The sequence below is a fragment of the Bos taurus genome, chromosome X (genome assembly GCF_002263795.3).
Source record: "Bos taurus isolate L1 Dominette 01449 registration number 42190680 breed Hereford chromosome X, ARS-UCD2.0, whole genome shotgun sequence".
NCBI lineage: Eukaryota > Metazoa > Chordata > Mammalia > Artiodactyla > Bovidae > Bos > Bos taurus.
The window spans coordinates 85,420,536-85,445,086 of NC_037357.1; the positions used below are offsets into that span (position 1 = coordinate 85,420,536).

The 24,551-nt window shown below is 39.0% G+C and overlaps 1 protein-coding gene across 3 annotated transcripts in view; it reads left to right on the top strand.

Moving 5' to 3' along the window:
- The window catches only part of JADE3 (jade family PHD finger 3), a 138,782-nt gene extending 122,719 nt beyond the window's left edge, over positions 1-16,063 (top strand). For all 3 annotated transcript variants that reach the window (NM_001304988.1, XM_005228098.5, XM_024987822.2), the window contains exons 9-11: positions 6,377-6,847; positions 8,607-8,724; positions 12,974-16,063. In NM_001304988.1, the coding sequence (NP_001291917.1) occupies positions 6,377-6,847; positions 8,607-8,724; positions 12,974-13,884 (1,500 nt within the window). In that variant the 3' untranslated portion in view covers positions 13,885-16,063. The remainder of the gene's footprint in view (positions 1-6,376; positions 6,848-8,606; positions 8,725-12,973) is intronic.
- The last annotated feature ends 8,488 nt before the right edge of the window (positions 16,064-24,551 follow it).

The following is a 24,551-nucleotide window of genomic DNA, read 5'->3' on the forward strand; positions in this document are numbered from 1 at the left end:
GCCTAGACCGTGGACATACAGTCTATCTGCCACCTTTCCAGAATTCCTTTAGGGTCCTTATGTATCTTATCTTCAAGCCCCATTAAGCCTAAATCTAGATGTTTTAGGCCTTCCTTGAGGAAAAAAAAAAAGAAAGAACAGTTGTTAAAAATATGACATTTGAAGCCAGATTTCTGGGGTCCAAATCCTGGTTCCATCTCTTGTTTGTTATGTAGTCTTGAGGAAGTTACCTACCAGATCTGTTCCTCAGTTTCCACATCTATAAATGGAGATGATAAAATAGTACCTACTTAAGGAGGTGGTGAAGAACTTAACACAGTGCCTAACAGATACTGAACACTCAGTAAATATTTGTGATACTAGTAGTTGTACTTGTTACTGTTCATATTAATATTATTTCCTGGCATCAGTCTGACTTTGTTGATGTCCTGGCATTCATCCGCCAGCACCAAGTGTCTAGAATCATTAGACACTTGGTGCTGGTATAGGTGCCCCTTTTGACAGTAGAGGAATGTGGGCATGTCTGGAGTTACATACATGTATATTGAAGTCAGAATAAATTGATGGGCAGCCAGGAGTTTACTGTTAGGCTAACAGTAAATAGCTTTTGACTATGAGGGAAGTGAACTTTTTTAAAACAAGTGAAAATCTTTGACAAGTGGGGAAATGCAAGTATGTCTACTCAGTGACTGTTAAAGATGGTACTAGTAGAAAAGGAAATTAAATACTAAGATTAAAGGGCACCAAAAAAAAAAAAGAGAGAAAGCACCTTAATATTTTTTTCATATATTCCAAATTTTATTTGTGAATACAGATTGTTCCTGTTCTAAGATATTTCTGGTTCTTGCCTTCCGGCATGTATAGTCTATTAAGGGAGACCAGATACAAACATGAGAAAAGTTAAATAACACTCAAGTGACATCACCCATCAGACCTTGCAGACCCTTAGGGATGAGAGATCAGAAAGACTGGTGGCCACTGTTGGTGCTAGAATTTAAGTACATAACAGCTAAATAAGTTTTGTAGGCTGACTTTGAACCATTTATGACATGGTGTCAGTGACCAGACTTTGAGAAAATTGCTCTGATATCACCCATTTGTCTGTTCACAGATTACTAGGTATTAAGGGCAACCAAATGGACACTGCCCTGCAGCAGGATAAAAACTGCTGAGGACAAATGCACCAGGCCCATGGTGTTCAGCACAGATGTTATCTGCTTTTGAGGAGTACACACTGTTTTCTTTTAGGGCGGGTAATAAAATATTTCTTTAAAGAGGCAAGAAACAATTTAATTCCTAAATCAGTCTCTGGTGTTCTTTTTCAAAGATTTTTATTCTAACCACCCTATCTGATTCAATTCTCATCCCACAAGAAACTCCAACTCCCCTTACAAATGTGAACATGTAAGGATAGCATTTTCCCTCTAATGGAAGTATTTCAAAAACTCATTTCTCTTCTATAATTTCTGAAAAATAAGTAGAAAATTATTTCTTCTTAACCCCTTTAAAAGTAAACCACAGTGAGATATTACTTCATACTCATTAGGGTGGTAATAATCAAAAAAGCAGACAATAACAATTATTGGCAAGAAGGTGGAGAAATTAGAACACTTATGTGTTGCTGGTGGGAATGTAAAATGCATAACTACTGTGGAAAACAGTTTGGCAATTCTTCAAAAAGTTAGACATAGAGTTACTATGAAAGTGAAAGTGAAATCGCTCAGTCGTGTCCGACTCTTTGCGACCCCATGAACTGTAGCCTATCAGGCTCCTCCATCCATGGGATTTTCCAGGCAAGAGTGCTGGAGTGGATTGCCATTTCTTTCTTCAGGGGATCTTCCCAACCCAGGAATCAAACCCGGGTCTCCCACGTTGCAGGCAGACGCTTTACCGTCTGAGGCACCAGGGAAGCTAGAGTTACTATATGTCTTGGTAATTCCACTTCTAAGTATATATCTACAAGTTAGAGGTCCCCAAGACCACCCTCAAATTCAATAATTCATTAGAAGGACTCACAGAACTCAAAAGACAATTACACTCACAGTCATAGTTTATTACAGTGAAAGAATACAGATTAAAATCAGCAAAAGGAAGAGGTGCATAGGGCAGGGTCCAGAAGAGACCAGGCACAGAGCTTCCAGTTTCCTCTTTAAGTGGAATCTTGTGGATAGTGCTTATTTTTCTCAGCATTGATGTATGATAATACACACAGAGTATTGCCAACCAGCAAAACCACTCAAGCCTTGGGGTTCAGAGATTTTATTAGGAGTTGGTCACGTAGACATGACTGACCACCTGCATAGCTGGACTTAGTCTCTAGGCTCTCCAGTCCCTCCAAAGGTCAGGCTGATACCACATGACTCAGAGCTTCCACCATAAATCACATTGTTAGCAGAGACTAGCTGACATGGCCCAAGGCCTTCAGGTAAATAAAGACACTCTTATCAGACAGGACATTCTGAAGGTTAAGAGGTTACCTCTCAGGAGCTAGAGGCAAAGGGCCAAAGTTTTCTTTGGCAAAGTTAATCCTTTATTGCATGTTACCAAAGAGAAATGAAAACATATGTCCACACAAAAACTGGTACACAAATCTTCATAGCAGCATTATTTCATAATAGCTAAAAAGTAAAAATAGTCTAAATGTCCATCAACTGAAGAATGGATAAACAAATGCGGTATATCCAATATAATGGAATATTATTTGGCCATATTTTTAAAAGGATGAAATTCTAATACATACTGCAACATGGACGAACCTTAAAAACATGCTAAGAAAGAAACCAGATATAAACTGCCACCTATGATTCCACTTACATGAAATGCCCAGACTAGGCATTTCTATAGAGACACAAAGTAGATTAGTGGTTGCTCAGGGCTGGGATTGGGAACAGGGAGTGGCAAATAGAAATGAGATTTCTTTTGGGGGTCATGAAAATGTACTGGAATTACATAGTGGTGATGGTTGTACAACTCTGTAAATACACTAAAAACATTGAAATGTATACTTAAAATTGATGAGTTTTGTGGTGTGTAAATTATATCTCAGTAAAGCTGTTCTTTTTAAATGAGCATTAAAACACCACCACTCCTGTCACCTTAAGTGATTACAGTAGAAATGAGATATTTACAAAAGCATTTTGTTTAATAGAATGTGCCAAATATATATTTTTGGAAAAAAGTAAAAAGTTATTTGATTGGTTAGCATTTCTCCTTTATCACCAAGATATGTATGTGGACTTCCAGCTTTGAGTATGACCTTAGAATGACCTTTTTTGAAACTAGATGGATTTTATGGCAGTTTCCTAGGGACATTTCATTTTTCATCTAAGTACCTAATTCTTGTTCATATTATTGTCTTTTATTTTGAGTAATTTATATTTATGTCTCTATATTTTATAAATTTGATCTAAGAGAGATGATCTGTTTTTAGCTTCCCATCAGTTTTATGTCACACACTCATCTCCTTGAAAAGAAAACATTCCTTTTGCTTTCTCTTCCCATATTTTTGTCTATTAAACAGCAGAAGAGCACTATGCCCAACATTTTTAACCTTTTCCTATGGAATGCCTTTTGCTACTTGTTTTTTAAACGACCAGTTAGTTTCAGATAACAGAAGGTATCCAGATAAAAGTATAGTTTGGGCTTTTCATCATCCTTGTTTTCTTGAGGCTTTTCAAATCATAGAATTTTTAAGGATACAAATTTCAATGTAATGGAACAAACTCTTCCAGTTAAGCTAAGTTGGGGTGGGCTGTTTTAGGAATGCAGTAGGTGGCTAGAGTACCACTTAACTGAAAAGTAGGAGTTGAGGGTAGGGGCCAGTTTAGGTATAAAATCAGGTACTTTACAGGAAGTACAAGTAATAATGGGCTTCCCTGGTTGCTCAGACAATAAAGAATCCACCTGCAATTCAGGAGACACGGGTTCAATCCCTGAGTCGGGAAGATCCCCTGGAGAAGGAAATGGCAACATACTCCAATATTCTTGCCTGGAGAATTCCATGGACAGAGGACCCTGGTGGGCTACAGTCCATGGGGTCGCAAAGATTCAGACACAACTAAGCAACTAACACTTTAACTACTTTCACAAGTAATAACACGTGTGAGGTTGGATAAGATAATCTTTGAATTGTTGTTCATCCTTGGAATTCTTTATCCTGTGAAATTAGATTAAGTGGAATCTGCTCCCATTAAAGCTTTTGTGGTTGCCAGTATTCTTTTTTTTAATTGGAGGATAATTGCTTTACTATGTTGTGGTTTCTACTATACAACAACACATCAACCATAAGTGTGTGTGTGTGTGCACACACATATATATATCCCCTCACTCTTGAGCCTTCCTCGCAGCCCCCCATCCTACCCTTCTAGGTCGTCACAGAGTGCTGGGCTGGGCTCCCTGTGTTATATAGCAGCTTTTCGTTAGCTATCTGTTTTACACATGGTAGTGTATATATGTCAGTGCTACTGTCTCGATTCCTCGCACCTTCTCCTTCCCTTGCTGTGCCCACAAGACAGTCCTCTACGTCTGTGTCCTTCCCTGCAGATAGATTCATCAGTACCATTTTTCTATATTCCATATATATGCATTAACACACGATAGTTGTTTTTCTCTTTCTGACTGACTTCACTCTGTATAACAGGCTATAGGTATATCCACCTCATTTCAACTGACTCAAATTTGTTCATTTTTTATGGCAGATATTCCACTGTATATATGTACCACAACTTCTTTATCCATTCATCTGTTGATGGTCATCTAGGTTGCTTCCATGTCCTAGCTATTATAAATAGTGCTTCAATGAATATTGGGGGTACATGTGTCTTGAATTACAGTTTTTCAGAGTACATGCCCAGTAATGGGATTACTGAGCTATATGTTACTGAATTATATGGTAGCTTTATTCCTAGTTTTTAAAGAAATCTCCACACTGTTCTCCTTACTGGTTTTATCAATTTACATTCTCATCAGCAGTGCAAGAGAGTTCCCTTTTCTCTGCATCCTCTCCAGCATTTATAGTTTGTAAATTTTTTTGATGATGGCCATTCTAACCAGCATGAGGTGATAACTCACTATTATTTTGGTTTGCATTTCTCTAATAATGAGCAATGTTGAATATCTTTTCTTGTGTTGCCAGTATTCTCTCAAGTGTTGAATTTCTCAGTCTTTAAGGAGGCCTGCCAGGTTTTGCATTTTTTTAGTCTTTATTTGTATCCAAGGTCCTTCTCTATGTTTTGTTATCAAAAACCCAACATATAGATAATTGAGCAGTCTGCCCTCCAGATGGGTGTTTCCAAAAGATGTGAGACTTGGCTTTAATCATGGGAATTCCCACTATATCTTTTGAAACAAATCCTCCATTGCTTTCCTTCTTTTATTTGCAAAAAAAATATAAATACATGTGCATGTTAAATCCTTGGAAGGAAAATCGTAACATAGCCATAACAAATGGTAATTGAAACTAACTGAAGCACAAGAGTCTAGCAGTCATGGGCTAGGTTCTCTTTGCCTCCCTGTGAATCCTCAGTGCATATCCCATAGTGATACCTAAGAAATGTGTTACATCTATGAATGGAAGAATATTGTAAACTTAATTCCAGATTGTCTGTAACCATACTGTCCAGTAGAACTTTCTATGATGTGATGGAAATTTGTGCTGTCCAGTATGGTTGAAATGTGGCTAGTGTGACTAAGGAATTGAATTTTTAATTGTATGTAATTTTAATTTTATTTTATATGTAATTTAAGATAGCCAGTTGGCTACCTTAGCTACCATGTTGGACAGCACAGTTCTATAAGACCAATTTCAAGAAGTTAGGTTACTTAAATATTGGAGTTCCTGTGACGTTTTTAGAACCAGTAGCTGTTCTGGCAGTAATATTGATTCTGGTTTTCTTTCATTTGTTCAGAAGCATTTCTTGAGCACTTGCTAGTTCAATAGTTGATGACAATGCAAAGATGAATGACACAGCTTCTGTCTTTAAGAACCATGGCCAGGAATTTTACATTTGTTATGCTCTAAGTATAGTTTAAAAGGACCATTATAGAAGCATATGATGAGGTGATATTGGGGTCACAGAAAAGATACAGCATGACTCTTTATAGGGGCCAAAGAACAATTCTCAGAAAAACTTAACGCTTGTGCTAAAATTTAAAGAAGAGTTTGAAAAAAAAATATTTTTTTGCCTCTGTTTTTACTGTTTTGTAAAAGAGCAGATTTCCGGGCTTACTTGTAAGGTGTCTGTCATAGTCAGTTTAAGACCAACTTTCTCCCTGTCTTTCCTTTGCTTCCTATGAGCTCTCAGTTTAGGCCCAGGTATATAGAGCTTCCTCTTCCCCACACAGCCCTGCTGCCTTAACACATCTTTTCTCCCCACAGTGCTCAATAAAAAGTTGCATCACTGCCTTCCATGTCACCTGTGCCTTTGAGCACAGCCTAGAAATGAAGACCATCCTAGATAAGGGGGATGAAGTAAAGTTCAAGTCATACTGCCTCAAACACAGCCAAAGCAGGCAAAAGCTCAGGGAGTCCGAGTACCCCCTACACAGGGCTTCAGAGCAGAGCCAGGCCAAGAGTGAGAAGACCAGTCTACGGGCACAGAAGCTTCGGGAGCTGGAGGAGGAGTTCTATTCCATGGTCAATGTGGAAGATGTGGCCACAGAGCTGGGGCTGCCCATGCTAATTGTGGACTTCATCTATAACTACTGGAAGCTGAAGCGCAAGAGTAACTTCAATAAGCCATTATTTCCTCCAAAAGAGGAAGAAGAAAATGTCCTGGTACAGCCAAGAGAAGAGAGTATTCACACTCGCATGAGAATGTTTATGCACCTGCGGCAAGACCTAGAGAGGGTAAGGTGACCAACTATGACCTAGTGTATACATCTTGGTCTGCATAGGAATGGAGGCCACACTTCCAGATTAAAAAAAAAAAATAACCCATTTATATTTGTAGTATAGGCTTCTATGCCCTTGTTTATCTTCTGATTTCATTGTGGCCCCAAATGTTGGGCTTAGTTGAAATTCTGCTAGACACATCAGAGAATAGAAGAGTCTGTCCTCACTTAGATGCTTTATGAACCTTAAATATGAAATAAATATTTCATTTGGTTTACTTTTTTTCCACTGTTAAACCTAAATTGGCTCAGCTATATTTTACTGACACACTTATGAGACTGCAGGCTGAAGAAAGAATGAATTTTGCTTAGGAAAGTGCCAGATTAGAGTTTCTTAAACTTGGTACTATTGACATTTGGGACTGGATGGTTCTTTATTGTGGGGGACACTATAAAATGTTTAGCAGTATCCCCAGCCTCTACCCACTAGATGCTAGTAGCAAACCCCCAACATGCCCAGTTGTGATAACCAAAAATGTTCCCAAATTACCAGATGCCCTCTAGGGGTGAAAAATTACTCCTGGTTGAGAGCCTCTGTGCCAGATAATTCAGTGTAACTCATGAGATACACACACACACACACACACACACACACTCACTCACACTAAATTAGGTACTGCAGGGATTTAAAGATAAGTTAGGTCCTGTGTTTACCCTAGAGAATCTTATAATCAAGTGTAATGGTAGCTTGTTTTTTTCTGTGCTACCAGAACTTGGAGAGGAACTAATAGATTTTTTGTTGTTCAGTCACTCAGTCATGTCCGACTCTTTGCGACCCCATGGACTGCAGCATGCCAGGCTTCCCAGTCCTTCACCATCTCCCAGAGTTTGCTCAAACTCATGTCCTTTCAGTCAGTGATACCATCCAAACATCTTGTCCTCTGCTATCCCCTTCTCCTCCTGCCTTCAGTCTTTCCCAGCATCAGGGTCTTTTCCAGGAGTCGGTTCTTCACATCAGGTGGCCAGAGTATTGCAGGTTCAGCTTCAGTCCTTCCAGTGAATATGCAGGGTTGATTTTACTCACTTTTTAAAATTTAACTCACACATATATATAGCACTTACTATGTGGTACCACTCTTCTAAGCATTTTGTAAATATTAACTCATAATCCTGACATGCATAAGAAGAAGGTACAGTTATCCCTATTTTCAGATGAATAAACTGGGACACAGAAAGTTTGAGTAACTTGTCCAGATGGGAGAGCATGAGAGAGTGAGGATTTCACCCTTGTGGCTATGGAAACTTGACTGAGCTGGAAGTGTGAGCAAAAAAAGCTACTTCCAGTCTTCCCAGCAGACTTTTATCCTACTGGTCCAGCACTCATTAGAATACTGGATCCAGCATTGCCACCATTTACTCAGGGATCTAAAGGGAAAGCTAAACTGTTAAGTCATCATTCAGTTTTCTAGCCTGACTGCACAGATAAATATCAAGCCCATGATGCCAAAGGAAGAGTAGACTTGAGAAGGTAGCTTTGGAGCTTTTGCTTGTGCTGCTGATTGATATGGGAACCATGATCCCACCATTGACCGTGCCATGTGAATACCTATGTAGCGGCTCTCTTTATGCAGCTTTTAGATTCTGTCTTCTCTCCTCAGCCCCCCATGCCATGTGACGTAAAATTAAGTTGTCTTAATTTTAGCCAAACAATGTTCAGTTGTCAGGTTTGTGTAACATGACAAAACTCTCTTATTTGTTGGGGGTTGGGCTTACAGGTCCGAAACCTGTGCTACATGATAAGCAGACGAGAAAAAATGAAACTATCATACAACAAATTACAAGAACAGATCTTTGGTTTGCAAGTCAAGCTTGCTAATGAGGAAGTTGCTGCAGGTAAGCTGTATAAATCTTATATCAATTGTTTCACTTAAAAATCTTTTAAATTCATTTGTTCTAGTCCAACCATGATGTAACATGGCCCATTTCACTGTTGACTCATGAGGCAAGAAATCCCAGGGTAGGGTTGGTGGAGTTGCAGGTCTAGGACAGATAACTTATGTCCCAGACAGATATTAGAGGCTGTTAGTTGGAGCCATGAAATGATTCTAAAATCATTGGATTCATTTAGAAATCAGTAGGATACGATCTGATCCTAGTTTCCGGAAAACATTTAATTCCAGGGTTACTCATCCTAACAGTCTGTTATATTAATAACAAATCCTTAGCCAGAATTTAGTAGGAGATCTGGGTTCTTATCTTTTCACTTATTCACTGACGTTTGTTGAGCACCTCCTATGAACTAAGAGCTGAGCTAGAAGACAGAGCAGTGAGCAAGACAGAATTCCTTCCTTCAGAGAACTCTGCCCACTTGGTGAGAGAAACAAGTGAACATAATTACAGTACTCTAAGCATAGGAGCTTGGCTGGAATGATGACAGTCATATTCAGAGATATTTGTAACCTCCCTTTGCCTCATTTAATACAGAGGTCAGTGGCAGAGCCTGGGCAACTAGGGGTCACTGGGCAATGTGTGCAGAATCCAGCTTCTGCCAAGGGCCAGCTATAGAGCAAGAGAGACACCCAGAAATAAGGTGTGAGGTAGGTGTCAAAGTCTTATGGAAAGTTGTGAGGATCACAGGCCACGGCAGAATGGTGTAGGAGGAAACAGCAGGGCTGCTCAGCCATAAGAGTACCATGATAGACAAGACAAGGAGAACCAGAGGACAGCAGGAAGAGCTTCCATGGTGCCAAGGAAATTGGCCCCTAGACCATGTGACTTCTAATTAGTGGGACCCAGCCCCATAACTGCTTGTGGCAGCAACAGATGGCAGGCTCTGGTAGAAGTGGGGGCTGAGTGTTCAGTTTAGACCTTTAGGGAACAGATGTCCATTGAGGCACCTAATAGTTGTCTTTTCTGTATGTCATCTTTGTGAGGCTACAGTGAGATGGTAATGGGCAAAGGTCAAGTCCTTATACAAAAATAAATTGTTTGATACTAGTGCCCTTTTGATTTCAGAACACTCAGAATAATAGAGAGGAATACTTGTCATAAATATGATTATAGGGTTGATATAACCAGGTAATTGATTGCCAGTACTCCCAAGGCCAAGCCCATAGCAGCAGAAATATCATGATTGGCAGAAACATCATGATTCTTTTCTGGGGGGCTTGCCACTACAAAACCTGCCCCACACCTCCATGATGGTCATTCATAGTGAAGAAATTATTTTAAGTTAAGGACATAAAATATATGGGAACCACCAAAACCTGTACTACATTCTTATGAGTTTGTATTTGACTTGCTTTAGGAAGACTGGAGGGTGTGATCTGAAATGTCTATGTTCAGAGTAAAAGAAAGGGAAAGTGTTGGTGGCTCAGTCATGTCTGACTCTTTGCAACCCAATGGACTGTATGGAGCCTGCCAGGCTCCTCTGTCCATGGGATTTCCCAGGCAATAATACCAGAGTGCCATTCCCTTCTCAAGGGGATCTTCCTGACCCAGGGATCGAACCTGGGTCTACCACATTGCAGGCAGATTCTTTATCACCTGCGCCGCCAGGGAAGCCCGAACATTCAGGCAAGTTCTGAATGCTATGCGGTACCCACTCATGCACATGTACAGACACACAAATAGGAAGACCCTATTCTAAACCACTGCTAGTGACATTCTTTTCAGAAATAGAAGGAGCAGAAAGGATGTATGAGGCATCACACTAGTCTTTGTGATTATTTTTACAGACTAGGAGAACAGAGGTGAAGAGGTTGGGAGTCACACAGCAAAAAGTGGCAGTGCTAAGTTTTCCACCTGTAGCAATCCCCACCCTAACCTCTAGTTCAGCTAACTTCAGCTGCTATATGCACATATCAAACACAGGTATTTGTTCAGTATTTGGAAGAGTGGTCACGTGAACTCTGCTGTAAGAATGTATGCCTTTATTTGTTTATTTTTTTATTGAAATATAGTTGCTTTACAAAATTATATTAGTTTCAGGTGTACAGCATAGTAATTCAGTATTTTTACAGATTGTACTCCATTAAAAGTTACTAAAAGATAATGGCTATAATTCCCTGTGCTATACAATATATCCTTGTTGTTTATTTTATACGTACTAGTTTGTATCTCTCAATCCCATACCCTAATTTTTCCCTCCCCCTTTCCCTCTCTCCTTTGCTAACCACTGGTTTATTTTCTATATCTGTGAGTCTGTTTGTTTTGCATATATAATCATTTGTATTATTTTTTAGATTCCACATATAAGTGATGTCATAAAGTATTTGTCTTTTGCTGCTAACGTATTTCACTTAGCATATTCTCTGGGTTAATCCATGTTGCTGCACATGGTAGAATTTCATTCTTTTTATGGTTGAGTAATATTCCATTGTGTGTATATATATATGTGTATGTATATGTGTGTGTGTATATATATATATAACCTCTTCTTCATCCATTCTTCTGTTCATGGGCTTTTCAGTTGCTTCCATATGTTGGCTATTGTAAATAGTGCTGCTGTGAAAATTAGGATGCACATACCTTTTCAAAATAGTGTTTTTGTTTTTTTCCAGGTATATACCCAGGAGTGGAATTGCTGGGTCCTATAGTAGTTATAATTTTAGCTTTTTGAGGAACCTCCCTACTGTTTTCCATAGTGGCTGCAGCAATTTACACACCCACCAACAGTGTACAAGTGTTCCTTTTTTTCCACATCCTCTCCAACATTTATTATTTGCAAACTTTTTGATGATAGGCATTTTGACAGGTGTGAGGTGAAATCTCATTCGGGCTTTGATTTGCATTTCTCTAATAGTTATCAATGTTGAGCATCTTTTCATGTACCTGTTGGCCATCTATATGTCTTCCAAAAAATGTTCAGGTCTTCTCCCCATTTTTTAATTGGGTTGCTTGTTTTTATAATATCAAGTTGTATGAACTGTTTTATGTATTTTGGATATTAACTCATCATTGGTTGTACCATTTACAAAAATTTTCTCCCATTCTGTAGGTTGTCTTTTCATTTTGTCAGTGGTTTCCTTTGCATGCAAAAGCCTTTAGGTTTAATTGGGTCCCATTTGTTTATTTTTGCTTTTATTTCTTTGGTCTTATGAGACAGATCCCCCAAAAAAACTACTGCTGTGATTTATGTCAAAAGTGTTCTGTTTTCTTCTAGGAATTTTATGGTTTCAGATATAACATTTTAGGTCTTCAATCCATTTTGAGTTTATTTTCATAAATGGTGTGAGGAAGTGTTCTAATCTCACTGTTTTACATGAAGCTGTCCAGTTTTCCCAGCACCACTTGTTAAAGAGACTGTCTTTTCTCCATTGTATATTCTTGCCTCCTTTGTTGTAGGCAAGTGTAACTGACCACAGGTGTGTGGGTTTATTTCTGAGCTCTTTAGTCTGTTCCGTTAATCTATGTGTCTGTTTTTGCACCAGTACCATGCTGTTTTGATTACTGTAGCTTTATAGTATAGTCTGAAGTCTGGGCACATGATACTTCCAGCTTTGTTCTTTTATTTCAAGGTTGCTTTGGCAGTTCAGGGTCTTTTGTGGTTCCATATGAATTTTAGGGTTATTTATTGTAATTCTGTAAAAAATGTAGTATGGCCATTTTAACAACATTAATTCTTATAATCCAAGAAATGATTTGTGGTTTCACATATGATATATCCTGGAAAACATCCCATGTGCTCTTGAAAAGAATGTGTATTTTGCTGTTTTGGGATGTAATATCCTATAGATACTGGTTAAGTCCAACTTGTCTATTGTGTCATTTAAGATCACCATTACTTGTTAATGCTCTTTCTGGGTGATCTGTCCATTAATGTAAGTGGGGCATTAAAGTCTCCTACTATTACTGTATTATTGTCAGCTTCTCTTTCATCTCTGTTAGTATTGGCTGTTTATATTTGTTGTTCCTCTATTTGGGTATATGTGGTAACAAGTGTAATACCTTCCTTTTGTATTCCTCCCTTTATCAGTATTTAATGCCCTTCTTTGTCTTTGTTATAGACTTTGTTTTAAAGTATACTTTGTCTAATTAAGAGTATTGCTGCCCCCACTTTCTTGTTATTTCCATTTGCATGAAAACAGATGCTGTTATTTAGATTGGTTGTTAAAATGAACCTTTCTTTTTTTAATCTCAGGACTTCCTGTGACAAATGCACTAGAAAATTCATTGTTTTACCCACCACCAAGAATTACCTTAAAGTTAAAAATGCCCAAATCAGCCACAGAAGATGGCAGTAACAGCTCCACAGAGCCTGATCATGGACCTCTCTATCCTGATGACAGCTCCCCTGCTTGTAATATGAGGAGCATGCAGGTGGCTCAAGATTCACTGGAAATGAGAATGAAGTCATACCCAAAGCATCCACAAGAGAGCCAGACTGACTGTTTGCTGACCAATCCCAGTGATGATAGAAGTGAAGCAGAGGATCCCAGTCCTGCTTGCAAACCTCCATCTCCTAAGTTCTATCATGGGCAGTCTCTGGGAAAGCCTCTGGTCCTTCAGGCTGCCCTGCATGGACAGTCTTCCATTGGGAATGGGAAAAATCAACCTAATCCCAAGTTTGCCAAATCCAATGGCCTAGAGGGTACCTGGTCTGGGGATGTCACCCAAAAAGATAGCTCAGGTGAGATGTTCTCTGACCAGGAGCCCATGCTCAGCTCCCACTTGGGTAGTCAGGGCAGCCTTAGAAAATCTACTGTGGAGCACTCCAGCAGGTCCTTTAAGGAGACCACCAATAAGTGGGTGAAGATCACAGAGAACCTCCAGCGCTATGTGAAGGCAGCCAAGAATATTAACCCCAAAGAGCAGCTCTGGGGCAAGCAGCTTGTTAGGCGGTCTGCAGGGAGAGCTCCATATCAGGAGAATGATGGGTATTGCCCAGATGTGGAGCTGAGTGATTCAGAAGCAGAAAGTGATGGTAATGATGAAAAAGTCAGGGTAAAGAGAGAGAGTTCTGATAGGGAAAATCCTCCCCATGATTCCAAACGGGATTGCCATGGTAAAAGCAAGACATATCCTGTTTCCCACAGTTCAATGCAGAGGTGATTAGAAATTCCAAGAAAACCTCCATCTTTGCCTTTGCCTCATATATTGGGGAAAACTCATACACCAAAATGACTCTAGTATATGTTGGGAGAAATTGTAGTAAAAGGGAATATAAATTTTTCCACACTAAATTGGCTTGCAGTTTTTGAACTGGTATCAAGTCTAGTTTTTACAAGCACATTATAGGGATTACATACTGTCCAAAAGTTTGGGTGGTTGTGTTTTTTTTGCCAGAAGCTAGTGAGAACAGCTGGGACCAGAGTAATTTGCTCCGTAAATACTTTGGGGCAGCATTCCAATTATATTAACACATTGATATACATACATATTAAGAGTCCATGCATTGTTAATGGATTTGCAAGAGACCATGATTATCAGACACTAAAACTACTTATCTTTCGAAGCTACAGCATGTGACTCCCGGACCTGGTGTCTGTAGGAAGTTTCTAACTCCACTGGTACCTGGAAACACTCTTCAGGGAGAGACCAGGGACCAATATTTCAGATACTGTCAAATTCACTACCCTCTTCCTTTGCTCTGCACAAGGTTGAGTTCCTTTCACAGTATCTTAACTTACCAAGTCAATACACCTAATGCTTATAAGTGTTCAGTGCCTGTTCCTAGACTTGCTTGTTGGGGACACACTCGTAACTATTTCACCCAGCTAACAAGCATAAAAAGCTAACTTGTGGATAGTGTTTACAAAAGTACTACTTCCAAGGAAAATGCTCTGATTCTCTCAGTTTAGGCGCTTGTGAAGGATCCCAGAGCCTTTCCCAAAGTGAGAACATTTCTGAGGGATTTGTATCAGGTCAGGGTTTTTGTGTTAACTGTTTTCAAATAAGTTTGGCTTAAATAAGTTTGGCTGACAGTTTTTGTATGCCTGCTTTAATGTTTATAAAAGTTTTTATTGAGGTATAATTAAAAGATAATAAAGTGCAGAGAAGTTAAATATTCTTATCTGCTTTAATTTTGAAACAGATTTTTATTGTCAAACAGAATTTGAAAGCATGTGTTTAAAAACACATGGATATAATTTAGCTTTGTACCAACTATGAGTTCAAGGCAATTTCCAAAACAAAAAGGCTGGAGCTGTTTTTCAGAAGTTGCTCATACTCTGTTCCCAAACTATCAGCCTTGATTAATCCTGGGGAAGAAGAGAATAGTTAGGTTTGTGGAGGATAAAACATACCTGCTTCCCATTTAAAGAAGAGGAAAATGTTAACAGTTTTTAAAATGTGAAGCCAACTATATATAATTCTCTGCTCACTTTTCTTAGCCTTAAATTAATGTTCTCTTTCTTCTATTTTGGGAACATGTAGTGAGACTTTTCAGACAATGAGGCCATTTTAGATTTTTAAAGTTGCTTCCTGGTGAAATATCCCAGCTGCAGTAAAGGCAGGGGCCCTTCTCTCCATAAATATGGGAAACTCAGTAGTTTTCAAAACCTCTTTCCCACTTTTGTTTCTGTAGCTGTCTTTGGTTTTATTTCTTCCTCCTTTTCTGAAAATTTCTGTATTTTGCCTCTCCTTTGGCTACACCTTCAAAATGTTTCTTTTGTGCCTGTGTACATGTGTGAACATACCATAGCATGTGTGATCAGTGTCCTGTATTTCATTTGAATACAAAGGAAAAGGCTATGGATTATCCAAATGAGGAAGAGAATTTCTCCAATTTATGCACTAGGTTTCTGTACTTTTTCTTTGCATTTCCTGGGTTAGATAATAATTTGACACCTTCATGATAATGCCATTCTAGTGGAGCTATGTTATAAACTCCTCTGTTAAAGGCCAGTACAGTAACCTGTGTCCTTTCATGCCTTTCAATTCTGAGTGAGTGGGAAGAAAAGCAAACATTGAAAAAAGTGCTTCAGCCAAATTCCATATATGTAATGCCATTGGGATAGTATTGACAAAAATAATTTCAGTCAGGGAAATATAGTTGTAATATTTTTACAGAATTTTCCTAAATAAATGAAGGAGCCTTCAGCTGTATACATTTCAACTGCCCCAAAATGTATTTGCTACATTTTGCTGTTGTTTGAAGTATTACCTCTTAACCTTCTTGTTAAATCTTTTTCATTTTGTCTTATATAGTCCAGTTTTCAAAGACAAACTGTCTTTTTTCAAATGTCACCTTTTTACCAATACTTTTTCATTAAATTATGAAAACTGCTAACTGCTGTCAGTGTGGTAATTTTTTGGGCATCTGGGTTTTCAAAAAACTTACATATGTGCCTTTTATTTAAAAAAAATCTTATTCATTAAAACAGATGGTAAGGGGAAAGGAAGAAGAAGGAGTGATTGAATGTTTAGAAGCACAAATTCATGATTCGTGTCAATAGCAGGGACCAAAGAGAACTCTGGGGAATTGGACTCTACCTGGAAATCACAATTTCATTGGGCTGATAAGATGGAACCATAGGGTCAACAGAAATCACTAGGAAAATGGATCCTATCTAAAGTCACAAAGCTCAGAGGGCTTAGATCAAGCCTCACTTTTAGATACACATTCTTTACAATATTCATTCTATTTGGAGTCATGTGAGTATATTAATGTAATAAAGGTTATATAGTGTCATGGGGATTTTGAGGGCATTATAAACATTTTCATTATGTTCACAAAATGTATTTGGTAAAGGTCACTGGATAAATCATTAGTGAAGATAGTTAAAAGATAATTATCTTTTATAGTTTCTCTCCCCCTTCTTCTCATTTCCTCTCCTCCTCCCCCTCTCCCCCTGCATTTTCCCCAATACCACATTCATAGATAACTCTTTTGATTCAGTAAATTTCTAGGTAAAATGTTGTGGTACCAAAACTACAAATACTGCTCTTTTAGCCAACAAAAGCTTTGGGTTTATGCTGATGACTGTATTTCTAATAAGAGACGAACTTTTGTTTTTACGTTGAAGAAACTTTCAAATTCACAGAATAAACCAGAGGATATACAGTCCTGGGGCTAAAAAAAAAGGACTTTACAGTCCTCAGTATGCATGCTGACCCTTAAGAATGGAAGAAAAATACATGATAGGATTAAAACCTGATTCACCACTGAATAATTATCATGTAATATTTTCAAAAATGTATCTTATTTATAACAAATATTCATTAGATTTTCACGACCTTAATTCACATTTTTCAAGTTTTATGAAAAGCATCAATTACATATTGACTTTTTTATAACTTTTAATAAAGGCCTGCCCTGAGACTGTCTCTCCTACACATCAGTTCAGTTCAGTTCAGTCACTCAGTCATGTCCAACTCTTTGTGACCCCATGAATCGCAGCACACCAGGCCTCCCTGTCCATCACCAACTCCCAGAGTTCACTCAGACTCACGTCCATCGAGTCAGCGATGCCATCCAGCCATCTCATCCTCTGTCGTCCCCTTCTCCTCCTGCCCCCAATCCCTCCCAGCATCAGAGTCTTTTCCAATGAGTCAACTCTTTGCATGAGGTGGCCAAAGGACTGGAGTTTCAGCTTCAGCATCATTCCCTCCAAAGAAATCCCAGGACTGATCTCCTTCAGAATGGTTGGATTGACTGGTTGGATCTCCTTGCAGTCCAAGGGACTCTCAAGAGTCTTCTCCAACACCACAGTTCAAAAGCATCAATTCTTCGGCGCTCAGCTTTCTTCATAGTCCAACTCTCACATCCATACATGACCACTGGAAAAACCATAGCCTTGACTAGATGGACCTTTGTTGGCAAAGTAATGTCTCTGCTTTTCAATATGCTATCTAGGTTGGTCATAACTTTTCTTCCAAGGAGTAAGCGTCTTTTAATTTCATGGCTGCAGTCACCATCTACAGTTATTTTGGAGCCCCAAAAAACAAAGTCTGACACTGTTTCCGTTTCCCCATCTATTTCTCGTGAAGTGATGGGACCAGATGCCATGATCTTCATTTTCTGAATGTTGAGCTTTAAGCCAACTTTTTCACTCTCCACTTTCACTTTCATCAAGAGGCTTTTTAGTTCCTCTTCCCTTTCTGCCATAAGGGTGTTGTCATCTGCATATCTGAGGTTATTGATATTTCTCCCAGCAATCTTGATTCCAGCTTGTGCTTCTTCCAGCTCAGCGTTTCTCATGATGTACTCTGCATATCAGTTAAATAAGCAGGGTGACAATATACAGCCTTGACGTACTCCTTTTCCTATTTGGAACCAGTCTGTTGTTCCATGTCCAGTTCTAACTGTTGCTTCCTGACCTGCATACAGATTTCTCAAGAGGCAGGTCAGGTGGTCTGGTATTCCCATCTCTTTCAGAATTTTCCACAGTTTATTGTGATCCACACAGTCAAAGGCTTTGGCGTAGTCAATAAAGCAGAAATAAATGTTTTTCTGGAACTCTCTTGCTTTTTCCATGATCCAGCGGATATTGGCAATTTGATCTCTGGTTCCTCTGCCTTTTTTAAAACCAACTTGATGTACATCAGCAGATGAATGGATAAGAAAGCTGTGGTACATATACACAATGGAGTATTACTCAGCCATTAAAAAGAATACATTTGAATCAGTTCTAATGAGGTGGATGAAACTGGAGCCTATCATACAGAGTGAAGTAAGCCAGAAGGAAAAACACCAATACAGTATACTAACGCATATATATGGAATTTAGAAAGATGGTAACAATAACCCTGTGTACGAGACAGCAAAAGAGACACTGATGTATAGAACAGTCTTATGGACTCTGTGGGAGAGGGAGAGGGTGGGAAGATTTGGGAGAATGGCACTGAAACATGTAAAATATCATGTATGAAACGAGATGCCAGTCCAGGTTCGATGCATGATACTGGATGCTTGGGGCTAGTGCACTGGGACGACCCAGAGGGATGGTATGGGGAGGGAGGAGGGAGGAGGGTTCAGGATGGGGAACACATATATACCTGTGGTGGATTCATTTTGATATTTGGCAAAACTAATACAATTATGTAAAGTTTAAAAATAAAATTAAAAAAATAAATAAAACCAACTTGAACATCTGGAAGTTCACAGCTCATGTATTGCTGAAGTAGGGAAAACCACTAGACCATTCAGGTATGACCTAAATCAAATTCCTTATGATTATACAGTGGAAGTGAGAAATAGATTTAAGGGACTAGATCTGATAGAGTGCCTGATGAACTATGGACGGAGGTTCGTGACATTGTACAGGAGACAGGGATCAAGACCATCCCCATGGAAAAGCAAAAAAGCAAAATGGCTGTCTGAGGAGGCCTTACAAATAGCTGTGAAAAAAAAGAGAAGCGAAAAGCAAAGGAGAAAAGGAAAGATAAAAGCATCTGAATGCAGAGTTCCAAAGAATAGCAAGAAGAGATAAGAAAGCCTTCCTCAGCGATCAATGCAAAGAAATAGAGGAAAACAACAGAATGGCAAAGACTAGAGATCTCTTCAAGAAAATGAGAGATACCAAGGGAACATTTCATGCAAAGATGGGCTCGATAAAGGACAGAAATGGTATGGACCTAACAGAAGCAGAAGATATTAAGAAGAGGTGGCAAGAATACACAGAAGAACTGTACAAAAAAGAGCTTCACGACCCAGATAATCACGATGGTGTGATCACTGACCTAGAGCCAGACATCCTGGAATGTGAAGTCAAGTGGGCCTTAGAAAGCATCACTACGAACAAAGCTAGTGGAGGTGATGGAATTCCAGTAGAGCTATTTCAAATCCTGAAAGATGATGCTGTGAAAGTGCTGAACTCAATATGCCAGCAAATTTGGAAAACTCAGCAGTGGCCACAGGACTGGAAAAGGTCAGTTTTCATCCCAATCCCAAAGAAAGACAATGCCAAAGAATGCTCGAACTACCGCACAATTGCATTCATCTCACACACTAGTAAAGTAATGCTCAAAATTCTCCAAGCCAGGCTCCTACACATGGAGCTCTGTAATACTCAGTTCACCACTGTTGAGGGAGGCTTCTGTGAATTCAGTTCATTTTACTTCATGGATTGGAACGAATTGCATGACCTACCATGAGGATAGTTATCCTTGAAGTGAGCCAATATGAAGGGGGTTGTCACACCCCAGACCGGTACCTTCTGCCTTGTCCAGTCACTGATGAGTTCTTTGCCTTGACACTCCCTGAATACATTATCTTAATAAACAAAACATCCATCATTTTTCATCTTGTTCAAGTGAGTTTGGGTGTGAGCATTCCAACCTCAAATCCTGGACACTCCCAAGCATTAATTTCTCTTCCCCTGACTATTCGTCCCACTCTACCTTCTCAGTTTCATTTTATTTTAACCGATTGTCAGGTTATAAACAAACTAAAAAGATGGAATTGGGCTGATTAAGCTGTACTTGCTGTCAGGGGTTTTCTCTCCAGGACTTGAAAACGACAAACCTGAAAGAACAATACTCGGACAGTCTCTTGCAAGGACTGACAAGTTTATTTCTGCAGTCCAGCCTTTTTATAGAAGCAGGAACAAAGAGCTTAGAGTATACGACCAGCAGAGCACGTACAGGGTTAAGACATAATCAGTAAAAGTTATTTCAAGGACAGCGCGTTCTAAATGACCCATGTGTTTATCCCATGACCCATTTTCTCAAGCAACATCCTTAATATTTAATTATTAAATCTTGGGGCCGAGCATGTTTTTCAGCTCGAGGCAGGAGATGTTTTTCAGTTATCAGTACACAAAGCCTGGGTACTTCTGGCCCCTCTGCCATTTTCCCAAGGACCTTCTCCTTCAAGGCTATTTTGCACTGTGCTTCCCAACACTTGCTATAGCAAGTTTCTACTCAGCTTCTCCCTGAAGAAAGCAACCTGAGAGGGGGTTACTCATGAATTCTGTACCACTTGATTCTTGCCATATGGACAGATGATTGGACTAGTCATATAACACAAAGGCAAACAGTTCAGAGGCTCACATTCAAAGAACAAGATAATTCACACAAATCTGGACTTGACAGGCCTCATGCCAGAGCTAGGACCTAGTGAACTTGACTTCTCCATAGCTAGTCTAACCTGTAATTGGCTAAATAATGGCCCCCTAAAGATGTCCACCTTCTAATCCCTGGAATCTGAATGTGTTACCCTGCATGATAAAAAGTACTCTGCATGCATGCTAAGTCGTTTCAGTCGTGTCTGACTCTTTGCAACTCTATGGATTATAGCTCACCAGGCTCCTCTGTCCGTGGGATTCTTCAGGCAAGAATACTGGAGTGGGTTGCCATGCCCTCCTCTAGGCGATCTTCCTGACCCAGGGATTGAACCCACATCTCTTACAAGTCTCCTGCATTGGCAGGCAGGTTATTTACCACTAGTGCTACCCTGGGAAGCTGGAAAGGATTTTGCTGGTGTGATTAAGGTTAGGGACCTGAAATGTGGAAATTATCCTTGGTTGTCCAGGTGAACCCAACCAGTATAATCGTAAAGGTACTTTTAAGAGGGAGGCAAAGGGGATTAGCATTAGTAGAAGGAGGAGTGTGAATAATGGAAGCAAGAGGTTGGAGTGATGCTAAGAAGGGCCATGAGCCAAGGAATGCAGGTGACCTCTACAAACTGAAGAAGGAAAGGAAATGAATTCTCCCCTGAGGTCTCCATAAGGCACCCAGCCCTGTCTACACCATGATTTTAGACTTCTGACTTCCAGAACTATAAGAGAATAAATTTGTGCTGTTTTAAACTGCTAAATTTGTGGTAATTTATTAACAACAGAAATAGGAAACTAATACATTAGACAGAGAGCAAGTGCTTCTTATCCTTCAGGAGCACATTCCTCCTCACCAAAGGGCCCACCTGGCCTGCAGCTGACCACTCTAGATTGGTCTTGTTTTTTCAATCTTAGTTGAAACACTTTCTGGAAATGTAAAAAATACATGTGAGTTTTTTTTTTTTTTTCAGTCAATAAAATCCTTCCTCTTAGAAATTAGTTTTCTATTTCCTTCTCCCCCACACTTACTTTTTCCAAGGTAGCCTTTGGTACTTCTTAAGTAGCCTTGGGTAATCTTCCATGGGCCTGCTTGATCCAGTGTGGCTGGATCTGGCACTGCCTAAGGATTTGCCATAGGTTTGGATGTCCATGTTTTCTGAAAAACTGTCCTGGGGAAGTGGAAACAATTCACTGCTATTCCTGGGGGGCGCAGGGCAGGGAAGTGATAGAAGGCAGGCGGGGCTCTCATTATGAGGAATGATGCTCTAATTATCACAGCCTCCTATAAGGAGATGGGTAGCCTGGAGAATTAAGAGAGTTCTTGAAGGTCCCAGGGATCTGAGCAGAGTTTGAGGATTAAAGAATGCAACTCTATACTGCCCACAAGAAACACTTTTAAGTATAAAGACATGAATAAGTTAAAAGTAAGAAGATGGAAAAGGATACCATGTTCACACTAACCAAAAGAAAGCTGGAGTGGCTATATTAGTATCACATGAGGGCAAATTCATCAAGAGGCCATAAAAACCTTAAATGTTTATGCATCTAATAACATAAATTCAGAATACATTAAGGGAAAGCGATTTGAACTTCAGGGAGAAGTGAACAAGCCTGCAATTACAGTTTATGTCTAATTAATAGAACAAGTACACAAAAATAGGATATAGAAGATTTGAACAAAACTATCAACTACCTAGTTTTGATACCACTCCACCCCACAGTAGGAAAATATAAATTTTTTTTTCAAATGCAAGTGGAACATTCACCAAGATGGACCATATTCTGGGCCCTTAAACAAGTCTTAATAAATTTAAAATGATTCAAAAACAAAGTATGTTTTCTCTGACCACAATAGAATAAAGTTAAAAATCAATAATGGAAACATCTCTGGAAAATCTAAGTATTGGAAACTAAACACACCTCTAAATAACACATGAGTCAAAGGAGAACTGAAAAACGAAATCAAAAAGTATTTTGAACTGAATGAAAAAAAAACATACAATTTGTGGGATGGTGCTAAAGCAGTGCCTTGGAGAAGTTCTATACATAGTGCCAAATGCCTATATTAGAAAAGGAGGGTCTCAAATCAGTGACCTCACCTTCCACCTTAAGAAATTCTAAAAAGAGGAAATTAAATCCAAAGTAGAAGAAATAAAAGATCAGAGCTGAAATCAGTGAAATAGGAAAGAAAACGAATAGAGAAAATTATTGAAATCAAAAGTTCAATCTTTGACAAGATAAAGTGATAAACCTCTAATGAAACTGATAAGAATAAAATAAAAGGCAAATTATCAATATTAGAATTGAGAGAAATGACATTGCTACAGATTCTCCAGATATTAAAAGACTAATAAAGGAGTATTATGAACAATCTGATGCCAGTAAACTCAGCAACGAAGACAAAAGACACAAACTACTAAAGCATATTCAAGAAGAAATAGATAACCTAAAAAGCCCTTTATTATTAAGTAAATTGAATTTGCAGTTAAAAACTTGCTTATGAGGAAAACTCCAGGCCCAAAAGACTTTGCTGGTAAATTCTAACAAACATTTAAGGAACAAATAATATCAATTCTACACAACTCTTCCAAAAAATTTTAATACAAGAGAATAGTTCTCAACTCATTCTATGAGCCAGCATTAACCTAATACAGAAAACAAAGACATAAGAAAACTACAGATGAGGAGTTCCCTGGCAGTCCAGTAGTTAGGACTCAGCACTCTTAACTGCCATAGACCCAAGTTCAATCACTGGCCAAGGAGCTAAGATCCCACAAATAGTGTGGCATGGCCAAAACAACACAAAACAAACAAAATAATGCAGGTCAACATCCTTTATTTAAAGTTCTTAAAACATTAGCAAATTGAATTCCAACAATATGTCAAAAGGATATTATATCATGACTATCTTGGTCCACTTGGGCTACTATAACAAAAAAAACTGTAGACTATAGACTGGGTGGCTTAAACAGGAATTTATTTCTCACAGTCTGGAAGCTGGAAAGTTTATGATCAAGCTGCCATCAGATTCTTGTCTGGTAACCCAAGTCTATGCCCCAACCAGTAACACTGAAGAAGTTGAAGTTGAATGGTTCTATGAAGACCTACAAGACCTTTTACAACTAACACCCAAAAAAGATGTCATTTTCATTACAGGGGACTGGAATGCAAAAGTAGGAAGTCAAGAAACACCTGGAGTAACAGGCAAATTTGGCCTTGGAATATGGAATGAAGCAGGGCAAAGACTAATAGAATTTTGCCAAGAAAATGCACTAGTCATAGCAAACACCCTCTTCCAACAACACAAGAGAAGACTCTACACATGGACATCACCAGATGGTCAATACTGAAATCAGATTGATCATATTCTTTGCAGCCAAAGATGGAGAAGCTCTATACAGTCAACAAAAACAAGATGGGGAGCTTACTGTGGCTCCGATCATGAACTCATTATTACCAAATTCAGACTTAAATTGAAGAAAGAAGGGAAAACCACTAGACCATTCAGGTATGACCGAAATCAAATCCCTTATGATTATACAGTGGAAGTGAGAAATAGATTTAAGGGCCTAGATCTGATAGAGAGTGCCTGATGAACTATGGAATGAGGTTCATGACATTGTACAGGAGACAGGGATCAAGACCATCCCCATGAAAAAGAAATGCAAAAAAGCAAAATGGCTGTCTGGGGAGGCCTTACAAATAGCTGTGAAAAGAAGAGAAGTGAAAAGCAAAGGAGAAAAGGAAAGATATAAGCATCTGAATGCAGAGTTCCAAAGA